At 41.6% G+C, this 23,869-nt stretch overlaps 1 protein-coding gene across 1 annotated transcript in view; it reads left to right on the top strand.

Annotated features, from left to right (window-relative positions):
• ror2 (receptor tyrosine kinase like orphan receptor 2) overlaps positions 1 to 23,869 on the top strand; it is a 40,644-nt gene that overhangs the window by 12,579 nt on the left and 4,196 nt on the right. Inside the window, exons 2-6 of the mRNA XM_022744633.1 lie at positions 9,307 to 9,372; positions 16,402 to 16,689; positions 17,181 to 17,211; positions 21,626 to 21,747; positions 21,862 to 22,176. Of these exons, the coding sequence (XP_022600354.1) occupies positions 9,307 to 9,372; positions 16,402 to 16,689; positions 17,181 to 17,211; positions 21,626 to 21,747; positions 21,862 to 22,176 (822 nt within the window). The remainder of the gene's footprint in view (positions 1 to 9,306; positions 9,373 to 16,401; positions 16,690 to 17,180; positions 17,212 to 21,625; positions 21,748 to 21,861; positions 22,177 to 23,869) is intronic.

The following is a 23,869-nucleotide window of genomic DNA, read 5'->3' on the forward strand; positions in this document are numbered from 1 at the left end:
CAGGACACATGTGGCCGTGGTGAAACTGAGGCTCCTGAACCTCTGTTCACAAGTTCACAGCACATGGAGTGAAGGATATATATATGTGATGTTAAGGACTGTTATGGGCTTTACACTTTATTAGACAGACCAAATTCAACTGAAGAGGTGTAGAAAAACTGTTATGATACCTTTGTGTTGATGGATTAATCTGCTGAGGCAGACGTAGAGTTAAACACTCTGGATGTTTTGGTGCTCGGCCTTTACAGGCTGCCGTGGGTCTGTGAAAATATGTTAACAGCAGGGCTGTCAGGATGACAGCCTGTCCCTCCTCCTCCAGCAGATGCTTAGTTAATCACAGTTCAGAGGCAGAGAGGATTGAAGAAGCTAAAACTAAAGTGAAACTGTGTGATATTCTGCTGCGTGGTTCCTCTCATCTCCACATTCCTGCTCCTCCATCGCACTGTTTGGGCGCAGGGAAGAATGACTAAGCGCCGGTTCGGAGAAAGATAAACAATTGACACAAGAGCTGTGTTTTACATGCATCCAAAACCTAACAGTTTCATGGTTGGGCCTGGTTCTCCACAGACATGGCTTGGTATGCAGTGCCTGGTATCTTATCAGAGAGCCAATAAAAGGCAAATGACTCAGCTCATCCCCCATCCTGACCTTCCCAAGTCTCATTTATTGTCTTGTCTTTGAGCCTCCAAATGGTCAAATATTTGAACGGAAGTCGCTGCTTTTTTATGAGATGGCTATTGTTGTTTTAACTCAGTCAAGGGGATGGAGTTACCCCTGTGTAAGCTGCCTTTGATGAGGGCTCCCAGGGTGGGAAGATAGCATCAGAGCCAGTAAAGGGGAAATTCCATGGCAAGTGATACCATCTGACAATCCAGTGAGTGCCATGATTCAGTCATTATGTCAGAGAGACTGTAAACGTGGTTTACATGCACGTTTACGTCTAAATAAGAGCGATGGAGCCTGTGTGACAGAAGTGGTCACATCTGGACCAGGTTTGTGTCGCGTTTCCAGTACTGCTGGAAAAAAAACAGTTCTCAGTGCATGTTGGGTAAAATTTAACATTTTTATAGGTTCACATTTCAGATAATTGTAGTTTGAGTTTAACAGAGAAAACGAGAAGAGAACTTCGAAAGAGTTCAGTGTGCTTCAAACAGACTGAGGGATGTTGTGCCCTCATTTCTCCTGGTTTCTTTTGTGTCAGTTGAAGAGCACTGTTTACTTGTTATTAGCATTTAGCTTATGAAACACACAGCATAACATTTAATAGACCTGATTTTCCCACTTTGTTTTGTAAGTTGTGCTGTGTGTTTTTTAATATATAAGCTGATTTTAGATTTTATCGCTTTTATTTCCACCAACCCCTGAAAAAAATATCTGACTGATCAGCTGCCAAATGCTCCTCTGGGTTCAGTAGCTAGTTGCTAACTCTGTGTATCAGTCTTGTACAGGTAATACAGGTAGTGTGGGTCTGTCACAGCATTTTCACTCACAACAGCTGCCTGCTGCACAATGACTGAACCAAACAACAAGTTGAAACCAAAACAGTGAGCTGAAAGAGGTGACACAGGAGAACTGTACAGTAACACTGTGATCATTAATCATACTGAACTTAAAGTATCTATACAGCAACCAAAAAATACGTCATTACAAGTAAAAGCCCTGCATTCAGAGCCTTACTGAGCCTGAGTACAAGTGTGTAACATCATCAGCAAAATGTACTTAACGTGCCAAAAGTGAAAGTTCTCATTGTGCAGTGTCAGTTTTCCTATTATGATGGGTGTTTTTTTTTAATCAATATTCATACTGCATTAGTGTTATGTTACTGCTGTAGATGTTTATGGTGGAGCTGATTTGAACTTAAACTGTAATCTACAGTAATGCATCATGTTCTCACTGTCCTGTTTCCGGCTGTGTGACGATGCATTTTCCAGCTGATCCAAAGCGTTTTAAATAATTTCTTCATCTTACCTGTTAACAAACACACGCAAGCAACACATGTGGAGATAGATGGTTTTCACTGGAAAGGAAGGGTATATACAGTATATAATAGTAAGTAAAGCTGTCAGACAAATGCAGTGGAGTGTAAAGCAGGTAACAATATTTGACATTTAGTGCAGTGGAAGTATGAAGTAGCGTAAAGTGCAAGTACCTAAAAACTGTACTGGAGTAGTAAATGTACATAGTTACTTTGAGCGAGTAGCTGTTCATCTGGATAACCGCTCCTTCCTTCAACGTGAGGCTGAAATGTTGCCGACCAACATCAGTGATAACGTCTGTCTGACACTGCAGCGTCTCTGCTGTGTGTCCTCAGACTTCACAGCTCCTTTCAGAGCATTAACCATGACTGACTCTGGTGTATAAAATCACTGCAAACAAATGTAAAGGTTCACTCGTAGTGCAGAAAACATTATTAACAGTCAACTTTTTAGTCACATTAAGCTCATTATTTTATTTCTTTACATATATATATAAAAATATGTTAGCTTGTTTTGACTTTTTCTGCTTTTAGTGGCCAAAAAATGAGGAAAACAGCTTTAAATTTTGGCTTTTGATCAATCCCACATATGTTAAAATAAAGATGTGTGAGGTTCATGAACAGTCAGTATTGTATGTTATAATAAAGGAGAATCAGAGAGATGAATACATTCCCAGTTAGTAGAAGTAAATCATTATTGTTTTATGAGGTATTTCTTTTTATTTTGAGCATATAACAAACAGCTGTGAGTGGGGCCTGGTGTGTAGCTTCAGGGCAGTTGCTTTCATCAGATCTACTGACATGCAGTCTTTATGAGGGGTAGTATTTTCAGGACATTTTCTCTTTCTTCCTTCAGTGGAGAAGAGATGAAGGTGTGTGTTGGACAGGACAAGTGAAGTGATTGTTGAAATACCAATAATACATTACATCATGTTAAGTCCAGACTTTTCGTCCCACTCTTAACTGGCCTGGGAGGGTAATAATTTAGGATTTCCACTCTCATTTTTTCCTTGTTTGATTTAGCATCGTTTCGCTCCCTCTCCGTGGAAACTCGGCCCACCAGACAGGACGTTGGTTGTGGTGGTACATAAATGGCCTCGCCGCAAAATTAGTCTGTACTTTCGATTATGGGAGGGAAGTTTACCACTTCTTTCTCCTGCTGGTTCTACGTTTGCCGTTTCTGCTTCAGTCGGCTGCAAAGTGAGGAAGGTCTGCTCCCCCCACATGTGCAGTTATCTGATTTCATAGCAGTTCTGCTTCAGCTACAGAGAGAGTGAGAAGATGAAGTATCTTTTGAAGATGTAGTTTTCTTAGCAACAACACATTTTTGCTTTGTTGAACAGGGACCTCCATTTTGGTGACCCTTAACTCTCATGCCATCGTGGGTCAGATGGCACCCCAGAGGATGAACCCTTTCGACACTCTATGAGCTTTCGTCTGTCACCTCCCCAATGAGGACATGGACTTTAACTTTGGCAAAGTCATTCTCCAGTATTCATTTCCTTTCATTTAACCCGCAGGACAAACTAAATAGTTCTAGATAATAATAACAACTGTATCACAGTGCTTTATGGATGCATCAAAAGAATACATTAATGCATAACTGCAATACATAAAATCAAATCTTTAAATTTTCCTTTCAATGTCAATTTTACACCTGTGCATACCTGTAATGAACCCTTAGATATTCAATGAAAATTCCGATGCCACACAAGTAATATACCAAACATAAGCATATCTGCACAAAATATAAAATGTACTACTTTGAGAACAACCTAGTGATGCATGTATGCAACGATCCTATTGATGCAAAACCTCAAAACAGCAGTGTGGGTTTTCCTCCTGAGACAGCACTTATCTCTGTAACTGAGGAGGCTCTGAATAACTCTGACAGAAAACTGAGAGGCTGGCCGTGGGAGAGAGACAGAGGCAGACAGTGTGGTCTGACCTGGAAATGTAGTAGAGAGAGGTTGACCAGGACTTGACTGATTTTGACTGGGGAGATGACGTGTGCCCCTCCAGCTACACTGAGATCAATGTGTGCAGAGTCTAAATCGCAGCAGGTCAAGTGCCAGATTAACATATCAAATGCAGTTGTGCAGCAAGAGAAGTATAAGTGCGTTCAAATGAATGAAGACAGCCACACACAAACAACACAAGCTGGTGTTGTAGAGGTTTAATAATGATAAGAACCATATACAACCTTGTAAATTTGGAAATTAGTGAATAACCAGTAACCAGTAGCTTCCCATAACTTGTACTTTTAAGAACGTTGTGATGATTTGATATGATGTTCTTCTCGTGTTCTCACCATATTATACTGCAGCATTGGGATCCTGTCCATGTGCGTTGTACCCCCACCTCTGTCAGATGCTGAGGACACTTGATGTGGTTTCTAACACCTGAATGGCCTCCTCTCACCCAGCCCTGTCTCCTAGTTCCACATATATAATTAATTTGCAACAGCAAATATGTTTTGAAGGAAGTGACTTAATTATATTTTATATTAACATAATGATGAAATGTCAATTCATGTAGTTAATGTATAAGTCACAAATATATTGATATTGAGCATCTCAGTAAAATATTCACAGATGTTGTTTTCCAAAGCAGTCACCACTCTCAGCCACGCCCCAGGCCCTGCCCATCTCTGAGTGCTTACCTGAAATCTGCTATATTTTTATTGGATCACTCAGAAAACAGTCAGCCAATCAGAAGAGAGGCTGAGAGCCTCCTTTCTTCTGATTGGCTCACTGACCTGTTGTTACTAGAGCTCCAGAGAGAAGCCTGAGAGAGGAGATATAAAACTACACTGAGATGGTTTTTGGTTCTTAAAACCAGAAATATATCTTCTGATGGATCAACACTTCAAATAAAACACAGAAGAAGAGGGAAATATGGAGCTTTATCTAAAGCCACAATTTTCACTAACCTTAAAAGGTAGCCAACATTTTCATTAGGCTAAAAGCTGTTTACTCAAAACTTCATCAAACTTTATTCCTTTACTCATCAACAGCTGTCTCCAGCTGTGGAAACAAACACCAATGTTAACTCTTGTTTTGCCTATATTCCTATCTCCTCTTTTCTTCTACTTCTACTACTTCCACTACAAGTTAGCATGCTAACCAGCTAGCCTCGGCCCATTCTGTCTCGTGCTACTAGACCTACTTTGTGATAATGATTCACTGTAGCATCCATCCATCCATTTGCATGAGAGGATGAAGAAGTAGTGCTGCCCAGAGGGCGTATTCTTAGCAAGTGACCATTATTACCACCATCGTCACCACCACCACCATCACCACCCGCTCCTGGCAAGAAAAAATTGTTCATCAGCCAGGAAAGGCTGAGCTGCTGTTGGTGCATGCTGTCCCTTTGTTACCCTTGTTAGAAGGCACCATACAAGATGATCAACAGTTTTCAGTAGCTCAGCAGGTTGTAGATCATTAACCGTGTTACCTACCACACACTCTACACCGATATATTGATGAAAAAGAAACATCATGGTTGCTTGCAGCTTTCAAACACTCCATTAACCACTCTCATTCTTGGAAGGAAGAAAAGCAGTGGTTGAGTTTTCAGTCACGTTTTCCTCCTTTGACACTCTGTGGTTCTTTGGATGGAAATCCATTTAGGTTTAACTCAACCAGAAACTGCCTCCGAAGCAGCTCTGTCTTCACGAAATGTTTGTATAACTCCAGCCTGCTCTCTACGAACTGTCACATCGACCCCTGCCAATAGAAGGTTGGAAGTGAGAGCAGAAAATATAGAGAGGTGGGGGTGGACGATGGGGCGTAACAGAGACAAGGGATAGAGGAGTAAGAGGCAAGAGGAGACACACACACACACACACACACACACACACACACACACACACACACACACACACACACACACACACACACAAACACACACACTTGTGCAGCTATCCTTGTTAGGACATTGCACTGACTTCCATTCATTGTAGACAGCCTAACACAAACCCTAATCTAACCTTAACGAGCACTTTTACTTTTGGCACGTTTGGGGACATGATCTAGACTTGTTTTCATTTAATGGAGACCCAAACCCAAACCCTTAGCCTGACCTAAAGCCGTCCCCCAATTTACTGGTCTTTGTTCCCAAAAGTGACTTAACTCAGACCGCCATCTCCCCGCCAACCCACCCCCTATACGCACACACACTTACAAGCACTTTTAACAGGAGAGGGTGGGGAGGAAAGTGTTGAGGTGTGCCAGAAGGCCCTCAGTCAAAACTCCAGTAGATGGAGCTGTGGCCTGGCCTCTCAGCTGTCAAAGGGCCCTTTCATGGTGGAGGCAGCTGGAATGCAGCAGCCAGCAGTCTTACTCAGCTCTGGATGGAAAAGCATCCTATTGCCCCCAATTACACATTTTCCAAGTCTGTAGATAAATGTAATCAATGACAGCTACTGCCTAAGACCAGGCTCAGAGAAGCTCAGCTCAGTTCTTGGTTGTCTTGGTTTTCTTTTAGTGTACCCACAAAACAATATGACAAAATACTACAAAACTGTGTTGTGGGGTGCACGGTTTACAGGTGAGGTCAATGGCATCTGACAGCAGCTAATGGCCCCTAGAGGCTGCAGTGTTCATTGCACCCCACAGTACAAGTTAAAGGAAACAAACAACATATGGATGACTCTGTTTTCGAAGGGTCTTACCGGTAGTGTGTAAAATTTAAATTTAGTGCTGTGTAATTTAGTGGTATGCATTTAAAACAAATGTGCAAATTACTAATTTACTAAAAAAAAAATATGGGGCTATTTGGGTCCCTTAGGATCTGGGGGGCCTGGGGCAGTTGGATGCCTTGTTTACTCTGCCCTGTTGGTGATCCAGCTTTGTAAAACCAGGAACCCAAAGATCGGACTGAACATGTGGAACATCTAAAGTTAAAGTCAGCTGACCTGTCATCATTTGAACTATGTTTTAACATGGATAGATGGAGTTCAGATAAAGGGGTTAGATTGTAGGGAGATGCTTGTATGTGGTAAATACAATATACAGACATGATCATCTAACTAGCAGAAGAGAGGCAGGATTAGTTTCTATATAGGATGCCAATTCTCACTTTCAACCTATTCACCAGTTCTTTATAGGCCTTTCAAAGAAAGAAGAAGTGTTTGGATGCCAGCGCGTGATATATGTCACATCATCTGTTTTCTTTGACCAGTGTTTCACAGAGATATGATTGATAAAAGAAGGCTGAAAGGAATCAAGAGCACAAGAGATAAACAAGTGTTTTATAAATGGGTGTTGCTCAATTTGCTTTTTTCTGGACAGAAAGAAGGTGAACCTGTGAGGTAGTTCTCATCTTGAGCCTTCAGGAAGACCTAGGACAGTGATTTTTGGTCCCACCCACTATAAATCAAACTGCGATTGGTTAATTCACCTGCCACAAGCACATGTGGCTGCAGGGCCTTCAGGCCTTCTGTCCCGGTAAGACTGCATTGTGAGTGTCGTAGACCACCTCCTCTGTTTCATGATGGTTGTTCCAGTTTGACATAGACACTTAAACGTCTTCAAGAGCCTCAGACAAGTCCAATTGCCTTTGTCTACTGTAGCTCTTAGAGATACCACCACCTGGATGACTGAGAATCTTCAGTGTAAAAGATGTGGACCTTTATCAGACAGGGAGGGTTTAATAAAAACATGCCATTGGCTGCTCTGTGGGAAATGTAGATGTGTTTCATGTTCTTTAAAGGGGGAAGATCACTCTTTGTTGGTGACTTCTGCAGTAGATTGTAAAAATAAGCAACAGCTATAAACTCAATGTTTTACTCATCAGTTTCATGCTTTGTACTGGAACTAATTAAAATGGCATCATCCCTATTAAATAAATAAATAAAATAAAATAATCAATCACAGATATGAGCCGTGGGCTGAGTGTGATCTAGGGAACATCAAAGACTAGTGTTTTGTTTTGATGCTTATGCTTCATCCTTGCAGTATGACTAGGAGAACTACGCCTGACACAAGACATAGTGAATACAAATCTAGCATCTGCATCTGATGCTGAAATAATCCATCCGTCTCATATTGAAGGAGGCCTGTCTCCATTTCGTCTTACATCTATGGCCGGATTAAAGTCCAATCTACACAGGGAAGTATGGCTACTGAAAGGAATGCAGTGGTTTTAGTCTCTACAGTCCTCACACCACAAACTTCTACCACCACCCACATCTGTCCAGCACATGCTCTGTATCACAGGGAAGACAGGAGCCAATGCCAAGTCGACTCGCACTAATAACTGAGCCGTGAATCGTGTTCACTTACATGTGCCGATTCTGATTAGCTCCCAGGGAGAGCCGGGTCCAATCACACTGGCCCGAGTATCCATTACACATGTTCCTCTAAAATACTGTGTTGTGTAAATCAGAGGGAAAACCCAATTTGCCTCACAGCCAGACTGAGAGAAGTGACGGCATCCTCTACAGACAACAAACTGTCATCGTGAAACCAAACATAAGATATGACTTTTAGCTAATTCATGTCTGTCATATTTTTTTTGTCAGTGCATTTTAACCTGTTTGTGTTTTCCCTGTCAGTGGAGAGGCCTAGAGGTCTCATTATATCTGAGATAAACTAAATGTTTTGTTGGTTATTTTGGTAAAGAACCCTTTAATCAGGAAATGTAGTCTTATAACAGAACATTGCAACATCCCAAATAGTTGCTTGCTCTTATTTGGCTTTGACATTTAATTGGGTGATTCCAGAGAGTGAGACAGGATGTGATTGAGGAGACAGAGCTGTGCTCCAACAGGGTGTGATTTACAGCTCAGCTCCGACCCCAGTTAACCCCTGCACGCAGCCCCCAATTCCGATGTTAGAGCGGTGTGGGGGATGGGGGTTCAGACACTGTTTGACAATCTGGCTAGCACTTCCTGTGAATGATTCTGACACCTTAAGGAGGTGCTAGTGACCAGTTAGGCATGCTTCCGATAGAGAAGGCCCTGTGGTCCCTATGAAGACGTTCATAACTCAGAAACAAACGCCATATTCATTCATTCTTATAGCACCACTATCAAACCAAAATTTTCAGTGTTACACAGGAAATATCAAAACCAATGGATTGTTTGCTATGAAACTTACTGAGGTCATTCATTCTTCCCACAGGATGAATAATTTCCATTTTAGACACTCAAGCCAAACCAACCAACCTTGCACACAACGCAGTCATACTCAGACTGATTGTCCTCAATATTTCTAATGGCCTTTTCAAGCACCACAAATTTTAATTCTCCACTGCTGCCAAGCCTGTACAAACAGTTCTTCACGTAGTTCCCTTTGTTAATGACTTCTCTATTGCTGTTTCTGCAGCTGATCCAGGTCCTGATACAGATGGTCTGGCTGAAGCTCAAAGTGGTGCTGCACCTACAGCTGAAGGTAAGATGAAAACTCCTCGTTTTGTCCACTAACACCTTTAATATGTCGTATCTGATTTGCTTATCCATACAAAAACACAGATGTAGAAATGTTTTAGAGATTGCATCATGCTGGAACAGTGACTATGCATGGTTTCCTGGAGTTGTGTCATCACAGTAAGGTTGCCAGGTGTGGCACTCTTGTGCTCCAACAAAGAACAAGGCTGCAGTCGAAAAGTCTTTTTTTTCTTATGAAGGTTCAAACTGAGTGAAATGAGCTGAAGTATCTGAGCAGCACCATGACCACAGCTGCTCCACTTGAGGAGGAAAGGAGCTTCAATGCTTCCTATCTTATCTCCTTTAGTAAAGGAAACACTTGACCTTTACTAGAGAAAAGGAGAAATGCCATCCCACAATAGCACCACAATGTGGTTTCACCACAGCAGACACACGTAAATGTAGAAACATCAGAGCAGCTGTTTTGTGTTTGTGACTTGATCCAGAAATGATGGAAATCCTGGTCTGATCGACTGAAGCCCAAATCCATAAATATAGATTTATTCTCTTTAAATCCAGTGAGGAGTCATGAACAACAAGCAGGTTGAATTTATAGTCAACAATATCATCATCATAACAACATACTACAGTCTATACTTAAATGTTGTTTCATTAAATCCCCTCTCTTTGTGTAAAGCACTAAAAATTTATTTTATCTAGTTAACAAATGTATAAAAATGTCAAAAGTGCCTACAACAGGAAACCATGTACTCCTGAATATAATTTATTGATCTGATCATTTATTCTCTTGCAGAGTTCCTTGTTTTTCTATTTAATTATTATTTCAATGGCTCAGGTTTCTCTACTTTTATTTTTCTTTCATGTCATCTTATTTCAACATTTCAATCCTGTTTGTTTTGTTTTTGTGGTTAGAGGAGCATTTATCCTCCATGTGTTATAAATAAAGTTAGTTAAAAAACATCTAAGTGTAAGTACAGTCGGATTCTTTTCCTAAGTTCTTATGAATTCTCCTTCACATCTTTCCTTCACCTCATGAGGTTTCCATGAAGGTCAAGAAGTGGTTAGGAAAGGAGCCAATTTGTCTTTTTGACTGCAGCCTAAAACCAGAAGCTGTGCTCATCAAGTGTATCTGACAACCAGCACTGAAGCTGGGTACACTGAAATAGTGCACAGCAGAGTCTGTTTCAGTTGTTTCAAACTAACAGTCTTCAGCAGTCTTTCCTCGTGGCAACAGTCAGGCACAATCAGCTGTGTTAAAGAGTTCATTAATGATTAGAAACAGATCTGTTAATGTCTCTGCCTTCTGGTTTTAAAGCCCTGCCCTCTCAGCAGCGTGGTGTGTGTTCAGTGCGGCCTCCTCTGAACATCAGTCACGTTATAATTTAAGGGGAAGCTTCAACACTGGCACCGTCTAGTTAATACCAGGGTAGAGAAATGACCATGTAGGGACCAAAGTGAACTGAGTAGTAACAGTTTCCATCAACATTTAGAACAGAAAGAAAATAATACAGAGCTGTCTGTGTCATTATTCTTTCTTCGTTATAATTATTTTACAGTTTCAGAGCACATTGTTTATGTGTGTTACTTATGTAATAGTAAGTGAGGTCACAGTTTGTACTACAGTCGGACAATTCATTATGGGAACATAGAATATTTACAGCGTGGATGTTTGGTGTCTTTTGTTTTTTTTTTTGTTGTTTTTTTGCTAAATAGTCAACAGTAGCATTAACAACTGTTTAAAATTTGTGACATTTTGACTGAAACCAAGACCTATTTGATCAAGTATAGGAGTCATAGGGGCCAGGAATTCAACACCATTTGGCAGCCTTTGGATTGTTTCAAAGTGTACAGTCTGTGCAGTCAGAGATTTTGGGCTGCACACAGACGTCTGCAGAGGGGTCCACGTGGACCCTCACGGAGGGAAGGACATGGAAAGTATTAATTGGCTTTAACCCTACATACAGTATCTGTATAGTGGAAAAATGCTGAAGTGCTTTGGTGGTAGATCTTTGTCCTTCAAATTTCCTGTAAAGTCTCTGGCAGGTTACACATTTATGTAGCATAGACTGGATGAGCCTTTTTCCACCTCACAGCCCCACAGGCCTGCCGCTCTAATGGCTCCCTCTGTGAAATGATGGCCTTGGTATTTCACCTGGTCATGGTGCGAAGGAGCAGTGCAGAGATGTGGCTCTTTTTATGGCGGATAACAAGGTTTTTCTCTCCTGTGTCCAAGTGTGCAAGTTTCAACCTGCCTCTAATGCAGGTGAGATTATATTGAGGAATCACACTGAGCTGGAGACATGTGTCCTTCTTAGCCAGAGGTTTCTCTTTCACCAGCACAGTGGATTCTCCCAGAAAGGCTTGGTGATTACATTGGTGGCTTGAAACGGCTCATCTCAGGCTACGCCCACACGTTTTCATTTTAAAATGGCATTTTCAATCTCTGTCCACACTGTCACACCTGAAAACACATACATACGTCATCGTTTCCAAAGGTCGCAGTTTCTGTCCATCCAGACTACAACACAACTCCAGAGTTTTCAAAATAAAACACAACCCCAGAGTTTTCAAAATAAAATAGGTCAGCAGAGTTTCCAAAAGTCTCAGTTTTTGATGCTGGAAACCTCTGAGTAGTGTGGACGGCAGGAGGAAACTTAAAAAGAAAGGCATTTTAAAAAGAAAATGTAGTAGTGTGGACATAGCCTGAGATATGAGATAAGTGATGCCATCCTTTAGACCCCAGAATCTGGTTTGAACACTTGAAAAACCCAGCTCTGCCGATGAGAAAGGGTGCAGTTCTTACAAGTGAGCTAAAGGTGGATGAATTCTTGCTTTAGTCTTTCAAATGAAGCAGCTCACCTCTGGGTGAATCTCTACCTCCTCTTCAGCATGTACCAGTTCAAATGTCCTGTACGCATGTGTAGGAACAGTTAACTGATGAGCCATGTTGTCTGTGTTAGGTGAAATTCAGGAGGTTTTCAAAAAGAATAACATGTTGATAGCATCTAGCTTCAAGGTCAGGTTGATCACAAATGAGTTCTGCAAATTCCACATCTTAACACATACTTCAAGTCAAGGAACGGTTGGTTCTGAGTGGGAGGCTTCTTCAGTTGTATGAAGTTTTCACACGGGTTAAGAGCGGCTGGATGGCTGTTCTTCATGTTGGTCTGGAATGTGCTCGCATTTGTCTTATGAGTACTTCCCACACATATGAGTAATCTGCTGCCTGACCTTAGAACCCTGACATTGTCTCTTCCAAGCGAGAGAAGTGCTTTGGTATCTGAGTCAAGCTTTGGAACATCAGTAGGTCTGTTTCTCAGATGAGACCAAGAACGTCTCCCAGCGCTATTAATGGGGGTTTATGGAGGAGATTTTCAGAAACTGTCAAGTTTAAGTAAAGCACCTTCATAAGTTCAGGAGAAGAGTAGTGTTCGCGGGGCCATTCCCAGGCTTCACTTAGAACTGCTTCTGGGTCGCTAACCTGGACTCGACTCTTCTTTTCACACGGACAGCAGATACTCCTCGTTAGCAGACCTCATTCCTCACTGGCCCCTAACAGCATTTTTGAAAGTTGACTGTCACCGTCCATATGCACTTGTATGCTCAGCAGTGTGCTTGTTCGACAGTGGCTTGCTCAAACTAACAAATATGCCTGGAGGGCAGAATATTAGTTGCAATCAAAAGTATAGTATACATAAAAATATATGTGTTACACAATTAAAACCCAACAATGCTTGTCCTGCTCATTTGTTTACACTATTGACCACGATGGTCTAATACCCCCAAAATGATTTTAAGAGATAGCTATCATGACAACAGATTTCTAATGTCGCACAGTATGTCATCATATCAACCAACCCTACCTGACAGTTGTATATACTTGGTGTTATTGGTCGAGACCAGCAAAGTATTAAGGTTTGTTCCCAGCCGAAGCATGATATCAGTAGATCAACAGTTGGCAGCTGAGCAGAACAGTTTTAAGGCAAGCAGATATCATATTCACATGATGTCAAAGCCTCTAATCAGCACATGAACGCACCATAATTCAGCAGTTTGTATTTGGGCCAAATATCATATTTGATAGGAAAATCTCCTTTATGAAGTTTTGGCATTTGCTGCATTTGTTGAGTGGCCATTTCTTAGACAAACAGGCTGATGGTCCAGTGGACTGGATGGTGAACCGGCTTTGGAAGCTCTCCAGAGCGCTGGCTTTGAGACAAAGCTGATTTTCATGACCTCCATCTCTTGGGGATAAGACGGATCAATCAGCCAGTTTAGCCTTGATATTTGAGACAACATACTTTACTAGTCTCAAAGTTGTTTGACTTTTGACCAGGACTAATGACGTCTAAATCTCCCAGTGGATTATTGAGTACATGCAGGCGTGTTGCCTTTACCTCTGCTGGACTGGGATACGTTCTACGAGAGTGTGGTGGTGATTGATAAAAGAGTTAAAAAGTGCTGATTGCAGTGTTGTGCATACCTCAGATTTTGATCACTCCTCCGTACAGACTGTCACTGTGTCAACAAAAGCTGATGCCAACAATGGCCACACCATTTATATATACACCTTAGTTTATTGGGGTTTTGAGAAATCAGACAAATGAGAGGGAAAGGGCTTAGACTTGTCTATATAGGTAGACACAAGAAATGAAATGAGGATGAGGTGAGGTCTCGCTCCTGAACCTGAGGGTCAGGTCAGATGAAGGAGGTCAGGTACAAAGGCCTGCAGACGTCGAGGAACTAGGGTTGCCACCCGTCCCGGTTTTCCCAGGATTGTTTTCTTTTTTGAGGAACTGTCCTGGAAAATTAACATTCTTTCCTGGAATATGAATTGTCCTGGTTTATGTGAAAACGCACGTCTAATTTAGAATTTCATAATTTCAAATAAAACTTCATTTGTTTTCCAATCCTGTGTCTGTAAATGGATGAAGACGGGTACAACAGTGCCCAATTTACCTTATTACCTAGCAACTAGCGGCTCCTTGGATCTTTTGGCTGTGTGTGGCTGTGGTAAGCATGTGATGATCAGCAGAAGAGGATGTTGATGGTACGGTCAGTTTTGCTTTACGGAGTGGAGATGGAAGTGTCACAGTGGTCCGCAGGATGAAATGGGTTGTAGGTTTAAGTAGTGAATAATGCTAGGAGAAAGTAGTCGTAGTACTTTGATTAACATATTGATGTGAGGGTAGAGCTCCAGTGAGTAGACTGATGAGGACGTTAAACCCATTGATGTAAACTTGGATGTTGGACGTTCTTATTTTGAGAAGTGAAGTGAGGTGATGAAGCTGATGATGTCAAGGAAAGGAAAAGGCAGGCTACACCAGGCGTGAAATGTGAGTAATACGACGACTGTGGCCTGCTGGGATTTGGTGATTGGAGGGAGAAGCTGCGGTTCAGTTGGAGATGTTGACTGAAGATGCTGGGGCTGCTGTAGAATGGGAATGTGAGCTGTGATTAGGCAGAGCAGCACTGACCCCCTGAAGGGTGAGTTTACTGTCGGAGTCCTTTACCACTGCTGCCTGTCAGCTGTTTTATCTTTCCCTTCCTGCCCCGCCCTCACACCCTAACTCACTCATTCAGAGAGCTGCAGCACATCCTTTAATGACGGCTGAAGACGTTATGATTAAAGAGCTGCGTGGTGACATCACTCATCTGTGGGCTGCTCTCTGGGGAGCTCTGCTGTGGTCAGGTTGGGGAGCTGGCCACACATCTGTTTTTCCATTGTGTAAACTCCAGAGCCAGGCTGCTGCCCGACATGCAGATGGTACTGAGAGCCAGGGGACTTCTGAGTGAGTGTGTGTTTATCATTGTCTTTGCTCCTGAACCGTTCCGTTTTATTCCCTTATTCAGCAATCTACTTGGCTGACAGGAGTCCCTAGAGAGTCAGGAGTACTGAAAAACATTCCTGCATCATCTCTGCGTTCTAACATAATGAAGACCAAGGCTGAATCAGAGATACGTTATTTCTAGTAGATAGTATCCTGATTCAAATATTAATTCTAACTCTAAATATTCTAAACTACATTGTAATTCCGCCTAAATACTAGTAAAGCCCTTCTCCAGTGTGTCCACCCAAAACACAGGCAACTGGGGCAACAGCTGTGCACTTTATATTCTTTTTAACGAGTAACACCTGGAGCTCCACAGTTTTAATGAGAAAACAGGTAGACATGTGGCTGCAACATAGACTGTAAATAAAGATGGACGTAGCCTCTGTGATGCCACCCACAGGTTTCTGAAGAGCGGTTTTGAAGCTCAGAGTGAGCTGCTCTACTGTCGCCATCTTGACAGTTCCTGACTCCGCAGCTAACCCCCAGTTAATCCAAAAGTCATCAAAGAGGAGGGGCGTGTGTGGAGCTGATACTTCGGTGCATGCTAGTTTGTGGCAAGCGTACACTCTTAATAAGCCTTAATATCAGTCTTAATAAAATGTAAACAGGTGAGTTATATAAATAGGTGTCATGAAGGAGGGAATTAGCTCTAGAGACCCAAACTGTTTTTGTACCAGGCTGTAAACATGTTTATTTCTGCTGTAAAGTTCATTTTAACATGGGAGTCTATGGGGACTGACTCACTGCTGGAGCCAGACTCTAGTGGTCATTAGAGGAACTGTAGTTGGTGCTTTATTGTTGGCTTCATGTTTCAGCCTCAGAGGTGGATGTTAGGCTGAGATGAACAACATGATGCGATGGAGACTGGGATCACATTGATGTCACAATATGAAGATTAAGCAGAGATGCGAACCATTAAATTATCAGACTGCCATCAATCATTCCTCTTGTAAAATAGGCAAATCTAGACTGAATTAAACATTATGAATAATTTCAGAGATACAGTATTTTTTAATTTTACTTTATACATGGCACTGAGGTGGTATTAAGCAGCAGGTGGTTATGGATCATTGTATGACAGATGAAACGGTGCAGCATCAACGTGATGATCATAAGATCCTCAACATGTCCAGAGTGTTTTAAAAAGTGAATTCAGTTGCTCCTGGCTGTGTATTTCAGCTGCTGTGTTTCATCTCCAGGTTATTTCCTGGAGTTCCAGGGGCCAGTCAACAACATCACCCACTTCCAGGGCCAGACAGCCACGCTGCACTGCAGAGTGACGGGAAACCCTCGACCCTCCATCCGCTGGCTGAAGAACGATGCCCCTGTGGTCCAGGAGCAGGGACGCATAACCATCCGCAAGACGGAAGCGGGGTCAAAGCTCCGCATCCAGGACCTGGACACCACAGACACTGGCTACTATCAGTGTGTCGCCTCCAACTCGCTCAAGGTCATCTCTGCCACAGGCGTCCTGTATGTTAAACTAGGTAAGGTTCACACTATTTATACATTGTCTTCATTATTTAGGCCTAAACCATATGTGTACGACTCTGAATCTGAAGTGTTTAATGATTGCCTTTCTTTAATGCAGGGTTTTTAATCAACATCTGTTCCCACAGAGTCTCAGTGACATGAGCAGCTTGTGTTTTTTCTGTTTGTTTGTTTTTGGGCCTTAAATGTTGTTTTGCATCGTAGAAACTGTAAGATATTCCATATTATTCCATATTGTCAGAGTTTTTTTAAGTAAACAAGAGGCCATGCATATAGAGTCATAAGGCTGAATAGATCACAGTATAAGATAGATAGATAGATAGATAGATAGATAGATAGATAGATAGATAGATAGATAGATAGATAGATAGATAGATAGATAGATAGATTTTTATTTATCCTCTAGGGGAAATTCATGATAATATATATGATGTGCTGTTAACACAATTCTCAATGTTTAATATATATTTTTATTTTGAATTCACAGGACAGGTGCCCACACATGGCCCAGATCAACCGTAAGTGAACACTTTCTATGGATTAGTGTGTAACAGGGTGTGTATGAATAAATGTCTGAGCAGCAACAGAACCATAAGCCTCTCGAACTGATCTTTGATACTTATTTTTTTTAAATTAAGAAACTGGAAATTAAGATCAGTTACAACACATTTCACTGTCATTTTCACAGCAGGAGATTTTTCCTAGAAACTCCTCACACCACTGCAGCGTAGCAGCGTAGCAGCGTAGCACTCTTCTCTGCTATACATCTGTACATTTATGAAAATCATATTTTTGCTTCCTTCAGATTCAAGGCATAGCAATGATCATAGTGCATAGTGCATCAGAGAAGCAGTGTAGCTCAGAACAAATTGAGAAGGAGGGTTAACAATGGCGGTGCAGGTTATTCCAGAGGCTGTATTACAGAAACCTTCTGTCTTAAGATAAAACAGGAAGAGTATAAGAGAATATTTTGGTCTTACAGAAGCAAATCCTGACTTACTTTAGGAGTCCTACCTTATCTAAGGTTCCCAAATACTCAATCCAACATCGGTTATCAACTTTAATGTCTGTTACCTAGCAACCAATGCTACTTTTCTCATCTCATCTCACTGAGGTATTTTAGTAGCCCATTAGATTTCTCACTGAAATGCACAAAAAATGGCCCCTTTTCTCTGAAAATCTCCATTAGTGTATTTGTCAGACATCCAGGAGAACCTCCACTGCTGCTCGTAGCTGCTCGGCTAACTGCAGGATCATGGTCCAGGGTGACCTGTATCCACTGGCAAACGTTTTGTCATCAAACCACAACACATTGTTAGGGTCTACCATGAGTCTCTCATTGCATAACATCCTCCTGTTGAGATTTTGATGGTTGTATAAAAGCAATAAAACAGTAGTGATATGGATGAAACAAGTTAGGACAGATTGACAGTTGTCCTAAAGTTTGGAGAGTTTATTTAAGATTCTGGAAGCTTCTCTTATCTTCAGTTAGGATAAGGAAGATTGACTTAGGAACTATGTATCTATAATGGTTTTTTTCCTAAACCATGTCCCAACCCTAATCACCATGGTTACAGATAAGATGCAAGTTAGGAAGTTTTTTTTCTGTTGTAGAAAACACACCATTGGAAGTTTAATAATGACTGAGCTCAATGACAACGTTGAAGATTAAAAATCACACATAATAGTCATGCTTGACTATTATGTGTGCATGTGTGAGTGAAAAGATGCATTTATCAAATGATGCAAAAACAAGTGTTAATCACACAAGTTTTCATGATCTAGCAAAGATGGTTATTAATGCATTTCTCTCGTCATTACGTTTTCATTAGCTTGTTCACACTGTCATGTCTCACCAAGCAGGAGCACGTCCTCTACCCCCCCCCAAAAAAAACATAGATACTGTATCATTTTATTTCCTCTCCTTTATTGATAAAATTATAAAATACAAATGTAATCCACATCACTATGGAATGTGTAAAATACAAGCCCATAGGTCGTCTGTGCAGCAGTTTATTACAGCCCAGTTTCATGTTATTATTAGACAGCATCTAGTGGTTATAGTAATAATGACAGGAGCAGAGGTCAGGGGTCAGGTGACATAATATTAAGAGAGAAAAAGTCCACCTTAAGAGGAGGTTGGGTGGATGGATTGGTGTACAATTTCTGTGTGAAACCAGTAGTTGTTTCTTTTATCCACGACGGTTCCACAATCCTCTAACCACATTGTTATTACTGTAACCATGACAACGAAGGTCATCTAATCTTAACAATGAACATTTGAGCTATCCACCTAGAGACTCAGCCTTCCCCCCCTTCTCCCTCCTAAATGCAGCAGGCTTACTTTTTATTTAAGTTCAAGGACGAGGGACATGTGACCCACTCGGACTTCACCAACTGCGGTGGAAGAGGCAGGGGGGATAACCACATCCTGTAGCTCCCTGTACAGGGACTTGTAGACCTCTGGTGTAGAGCAGTGATTCAGTGGTTCAGAGGTGAGGCCAGGAGGTCAAAGTGCTGTGCAGGGCCCAATGAGTGAAGGTGAGGTACCAACAAGACCGACATAAACAACAGGAGTAGTTGTAAGTGTAGCATCAATGTCAAACAATAAGGAATTGATGATTGTATAAATGTATCCTATAGTGAGGGGATTATAATTGTTCTTACCTATTACAGTGTTGCTAAAGGTTGGCTTACAGTGTTGATGCTCCAATACATGACTTGTGTATTTTAGATGATGATTCATTTCATTGCATTTGTAACATTGTGAAGATTTGTGGTTCTCTGTTGTTAATGTGTTACCAACCTGCTTCAGGTGCAAAGCTACGTTATCATCCCACATGAATCTGCTCCATTTCGGTCTTCACCGATATCTGTCTTTGTTTTATTATATGCTAGACTCATTGACATTGTCTCTGACGTTTACTCTCAGAATGAATGGCTTACACTCCACTTATTACAGTTCTTCCAGGCTACAATCAACATTTGGCCTGTTTTAAGTTACAGTGTAAGATTCATCTGGGAGCTTTGTGTTCAGTTTAATAACTTCAAAAATAATAGATTTTTCCTGATTTATTTGACATGTTTGCTGAGTACCTCTTCCAACCTAGAACATGGACTAATGTACAAAAATCCCTGTTCTTGCTTTGACTGAAAAAGCTCCACCAGAAAGCCCAATCAAGCTGCTTTATGACTCAGGCCTCTGAAGTATTGATTGTCGAGCATTTTTGCTCATTTCTTTTGGCTGTTGTTTGGTTAATATTTGAATGATATGATGTGTAGCACCATAAGTTTTTTATCTATCAAAATACCAGGTGGGTTATGGATCTACCTGACTGTACGTATGGTCAGTTCATTTTAAGGTCATGCTTGACTGATTTTAGTGATTTTAGTGTGATAAGGATTCAAGTTTTAGGTTCAGAATCCAGATTAGATCAACTACAAATCCTCATAGCTAAGACTCCTTCCCCTAATTAGACAAGATAAAGGTTTGTAGAGGTGAAGATGGATCAGAAGGTTGGTTTGTGTTTGTAGTGTTAGAAGTGTCTGCCCAGAGATAGTGGGCATGTGAAGACACGTCAGCTTACAGTCATACCTGCAGAGCTCTGACTGACTGTTAGAAATGCTGAAGACCTTGTGCTATGCTGCACTGATTGATGCAACCAAATGATGAGGGTAGCAGCTTTTTCTTTCTCTGCCTTGTGGCTTTGAGTCACCAGGACGGGGCTCAGAGCAGATTCCTCAATCAACAGTCAGACACTGGCTGGTGGTTTGGAGAGGCCTGCTCTGAACTGGAAAGAATGCTTCACGTCCTCAGTCAGACCAACCAGGCCTCTTCCAGGGAGCTTATCTCAACGGCTAACAATATGACTCCTTTAATGTCCCACATGTAGAGTCAGGGGAGGGTACGAAGACCTTTTTTATCTATTTAAGCAATAGTTGCTGTACATTTACTTTAATCAGAAAATTCTGAATCCTGTACAGCTCAGGACCTGAACGATCCATCACACACAATTATCTCTAAATCAAACCCGGACCCAACTCAACCCCTTCCTCTCTTCCTTACAGTCATAAGAGTTCAGTTTCCCAAAATGTTGAAATATTCCTTAAAGTGAAGGACATTAAAGGTTATATATTATCCACTTACATCTAACCCATAATGCCCTTCACTTAAATGAATGTAAGGAAAAGGGTAAGGGGTCAGCTAGGGTCGGGTCCAGGTTTGATCTACTGTACTGTACTGTATACAGTGGATGTAACTGGACACAGCAGATTGACCTCAGGTACAAAATGTTGATATGAACAGTAACATAAAGGGAAGAAACCTTTAATATGGACACACAGCGGAAACATAACCGCGGAGAACTGGGAGACCAAGTCCAGCACAAACACAACATATGAGTGACTTCAGCAAAGATCTGAGAGTTTCCTGAAGGTGGTGTGTGTGATTCAAAGGACATGAACATGAACAAGAAAAATATAGGTATTAAAAGTATTAATCGAATAGAAAGATTAGTAACTGGCCACACAGTGGTGCTATTGTAACAACTATGTGAAGCATTTCACCATGTTGTGCACACAGAGCTCAACATCTTTTCAGCTGCGTCTCCATGACAGTGGGTTTCTGATGCTGACATTTTAGAGATTACAAAATCCAATAATAATAATAATAATGATATATCTGCTGATATTCATTATTCAATAACTGAGACCAAGACATTGCCTGAGCAGGGCATTTTAGTTTAAAAATAAACTCATAAGTGGTCTCTGGTGGACCAAGGCTGGGCTACCAACTGACCCCGTGACCCCATGACCCCCAGACCCCCAGCAGCCCCCAAAACTCAAATGCAAATAAGAATGCTGCCATGTGTCCTCTGCTGTGGGCACTAATGGGATGTTTGAGGTGACAGTGTTGTTTGTTTTTGCTCTCAGGTCACGTGAGAAAGGTTTCTGCCAGCCGTACCGAGGCATCGCCTGCGCTCGCTTCATCGGCAACCAGAGCATCTACGTGGAGTCGCTGCAGATGCAGGGGGAGAGTGAAAACCGCATCACAGGTGAGATCATTAGCTGGCTCGACCGCATTCTTCAATAAACAACTGGGTATAATTCTTACTGAAGATATCTGAGATTACATGAATTCAAACATGTGTGTGTTTCTTCCCTCCAAGCTGCTTTCACCATGATTGGCACCTCCACCCATCTGTCAGATCAGTGCTCCAGGTTTGCCATCCCGTCCTTCTGCTACTACGTCTTCCCTCTCTGTGACGAGGGCTCTAGGGGCCCTCGTCAGCGTCAGCTTTGTCGAGACGAGTGCGAGGCCCTGGAGAACGACCTGTGCCACGCCGAGTACACCATCGCCCGCACCAATCCCATGATCCTCATGCAGCTGAAGCTCCCCAGCTGCCACCTACTGCCACGGCCCGGCACACCTGATGCTGCTTCCTGTATGAGGATAGGAGTGCCACAGGAAAAACTAGGTCCATGTAGGTAGATGCTGTGACAAACACATGTGCATGCACACACACATACACACACACACACACACACGCTACAATTTTTGACGTAAAGGCACCCTGCTCATGAGATCAATGACAAATGAATTGTTACAACAATTAACAGCCACAAGTGTAAACCTGTATCACTGACTGGAGCCGCTCAATTCACAAAACAATTCCTAACCTGTTTAATGCACTTGAAAGTACAAACAACCTGTTACTGTCTGTAAACGTCTGGTGTGGGATGATTCATGTTTGTACGTTTTCTCTGCTGTCTGCTTTTCTCTGAACGTGAGTTCTTAACACGAGCTGCTGGGGGCGATGGTGGCTTGCCAAGAGCTTCAGCCATCATTTTGTTGAATACAAGAGGTTATAATACGTCCTCTGAGCAGCTACTTCAGGGTTGACTAGACCCTGCATCAACTGACCAGAGCTAGCTGGTTAGCATGCTAACTTCAGTAGATGAAACGCAGTGATAGAAATAGAAGCAAAACAAGAGGGGCAGGGGGAAGCTTGATGCTGAACTTGCAACATTTCTTCTAGAGCAGTGGTTCTCAAAGTGAGGTCCAGGGACCTTAATGGGCCCTTATGGGGCTTCCTGGGGGTCCTCAGAAAAATGAGGAATAATTTATTTTCAGTGTAATTCCATCCATAAGAAACACAGTGTCAGAATGTGTGACCATTTTGGTCATGGGTCCATTTCTGTAACAAAACATCTGAAAGCAAAAATCTTATCAGATGGGGTCCTCGATCTAATTTGTGTCAGTTTAGGGTCATTGATGTGAAAAAGTTTGAGAACCACTGATCTATACTGGTAAATAAACAGCTGTTAATGCTAACATTAGCTATGTAGCAGTAGCAAAACTTACAAATAGTTCATTTAAGGGGTGTAATTGACCATGTTCAGTCTAACTTAGAAACAAATGTTATAGAAATGTGGGCAGAGGTCAAAGTAGATTTGGTATATAAAATCTAAATACTTTCAGACCGGCACTTAGCTGAGGTTGTTTTTTTTTACAACTCAAAGGCTTTTCACAAATTATCCCACACTTAAAGGTCCGTATAGTATAAAGGTAGATGTCCATGTGTTGTTTGATTATAAAGCAGGTCTAGATTCTATATTAATACTGTGAAGAGAGGCTCAGAGCCTCCTCTCTTCTGATTGGCTCACTGACCTGTTGTTACTAGAGCTCGAGAGAGAGAAGCCTGAGAGAGGAGATGTAAAACTACACTGAGATGGTTTTTGGTTCTTTAAACTACAAATATATCTTCTGATGGATCAACACTTCAAATAAAACACAGGAAAATATGGACCTTTAAGATGTTTTTAAGGAATAGTTTAACATTCAGGGAAACATGCTCATTTGCTTTCTTTCTGGAGGTGAGATGAGAAGATGGATATGAATCTAATGTCCAGTAGAGAGCTGGAGTCAGCACAAGGATAGCCTAGCTTACCATTTCATAGGAAGAAAATAAGCATATTTCCCAAAATATTGAAATATTCCATCCAAAGCATCCAGCTTTATTTAGTTTGCTCCAACATGTGAAATGTAAAAAACAGAATTGAATATGAATAACATGAGATGTCACAGTCCAGTTATAATTTGTAACCATGGTTGCACAAGTTGCACACCACAGGGTCACCTCTCTTCTAGTGTTTAAGAGCATCCATTCTGAGTCA

The sequence above is a fragment of the Seriola dumerili genome, unplaced genomic scaffold, assembly GCF_002260705.1.
Source record: "Seriola dumerili isolate Sdu_G_001 unplaced genomic scaffold, Sdu_1.0 BDQW01000081.1, whole genome shotgun sequence".
NCBI classification, from domain to species: domain Eukaryota; kingdom Metazoa; phylum Chordata; class Actinopteri; order Carangiformes; family Carangidae; genus Seriola; species Seriola dumerili.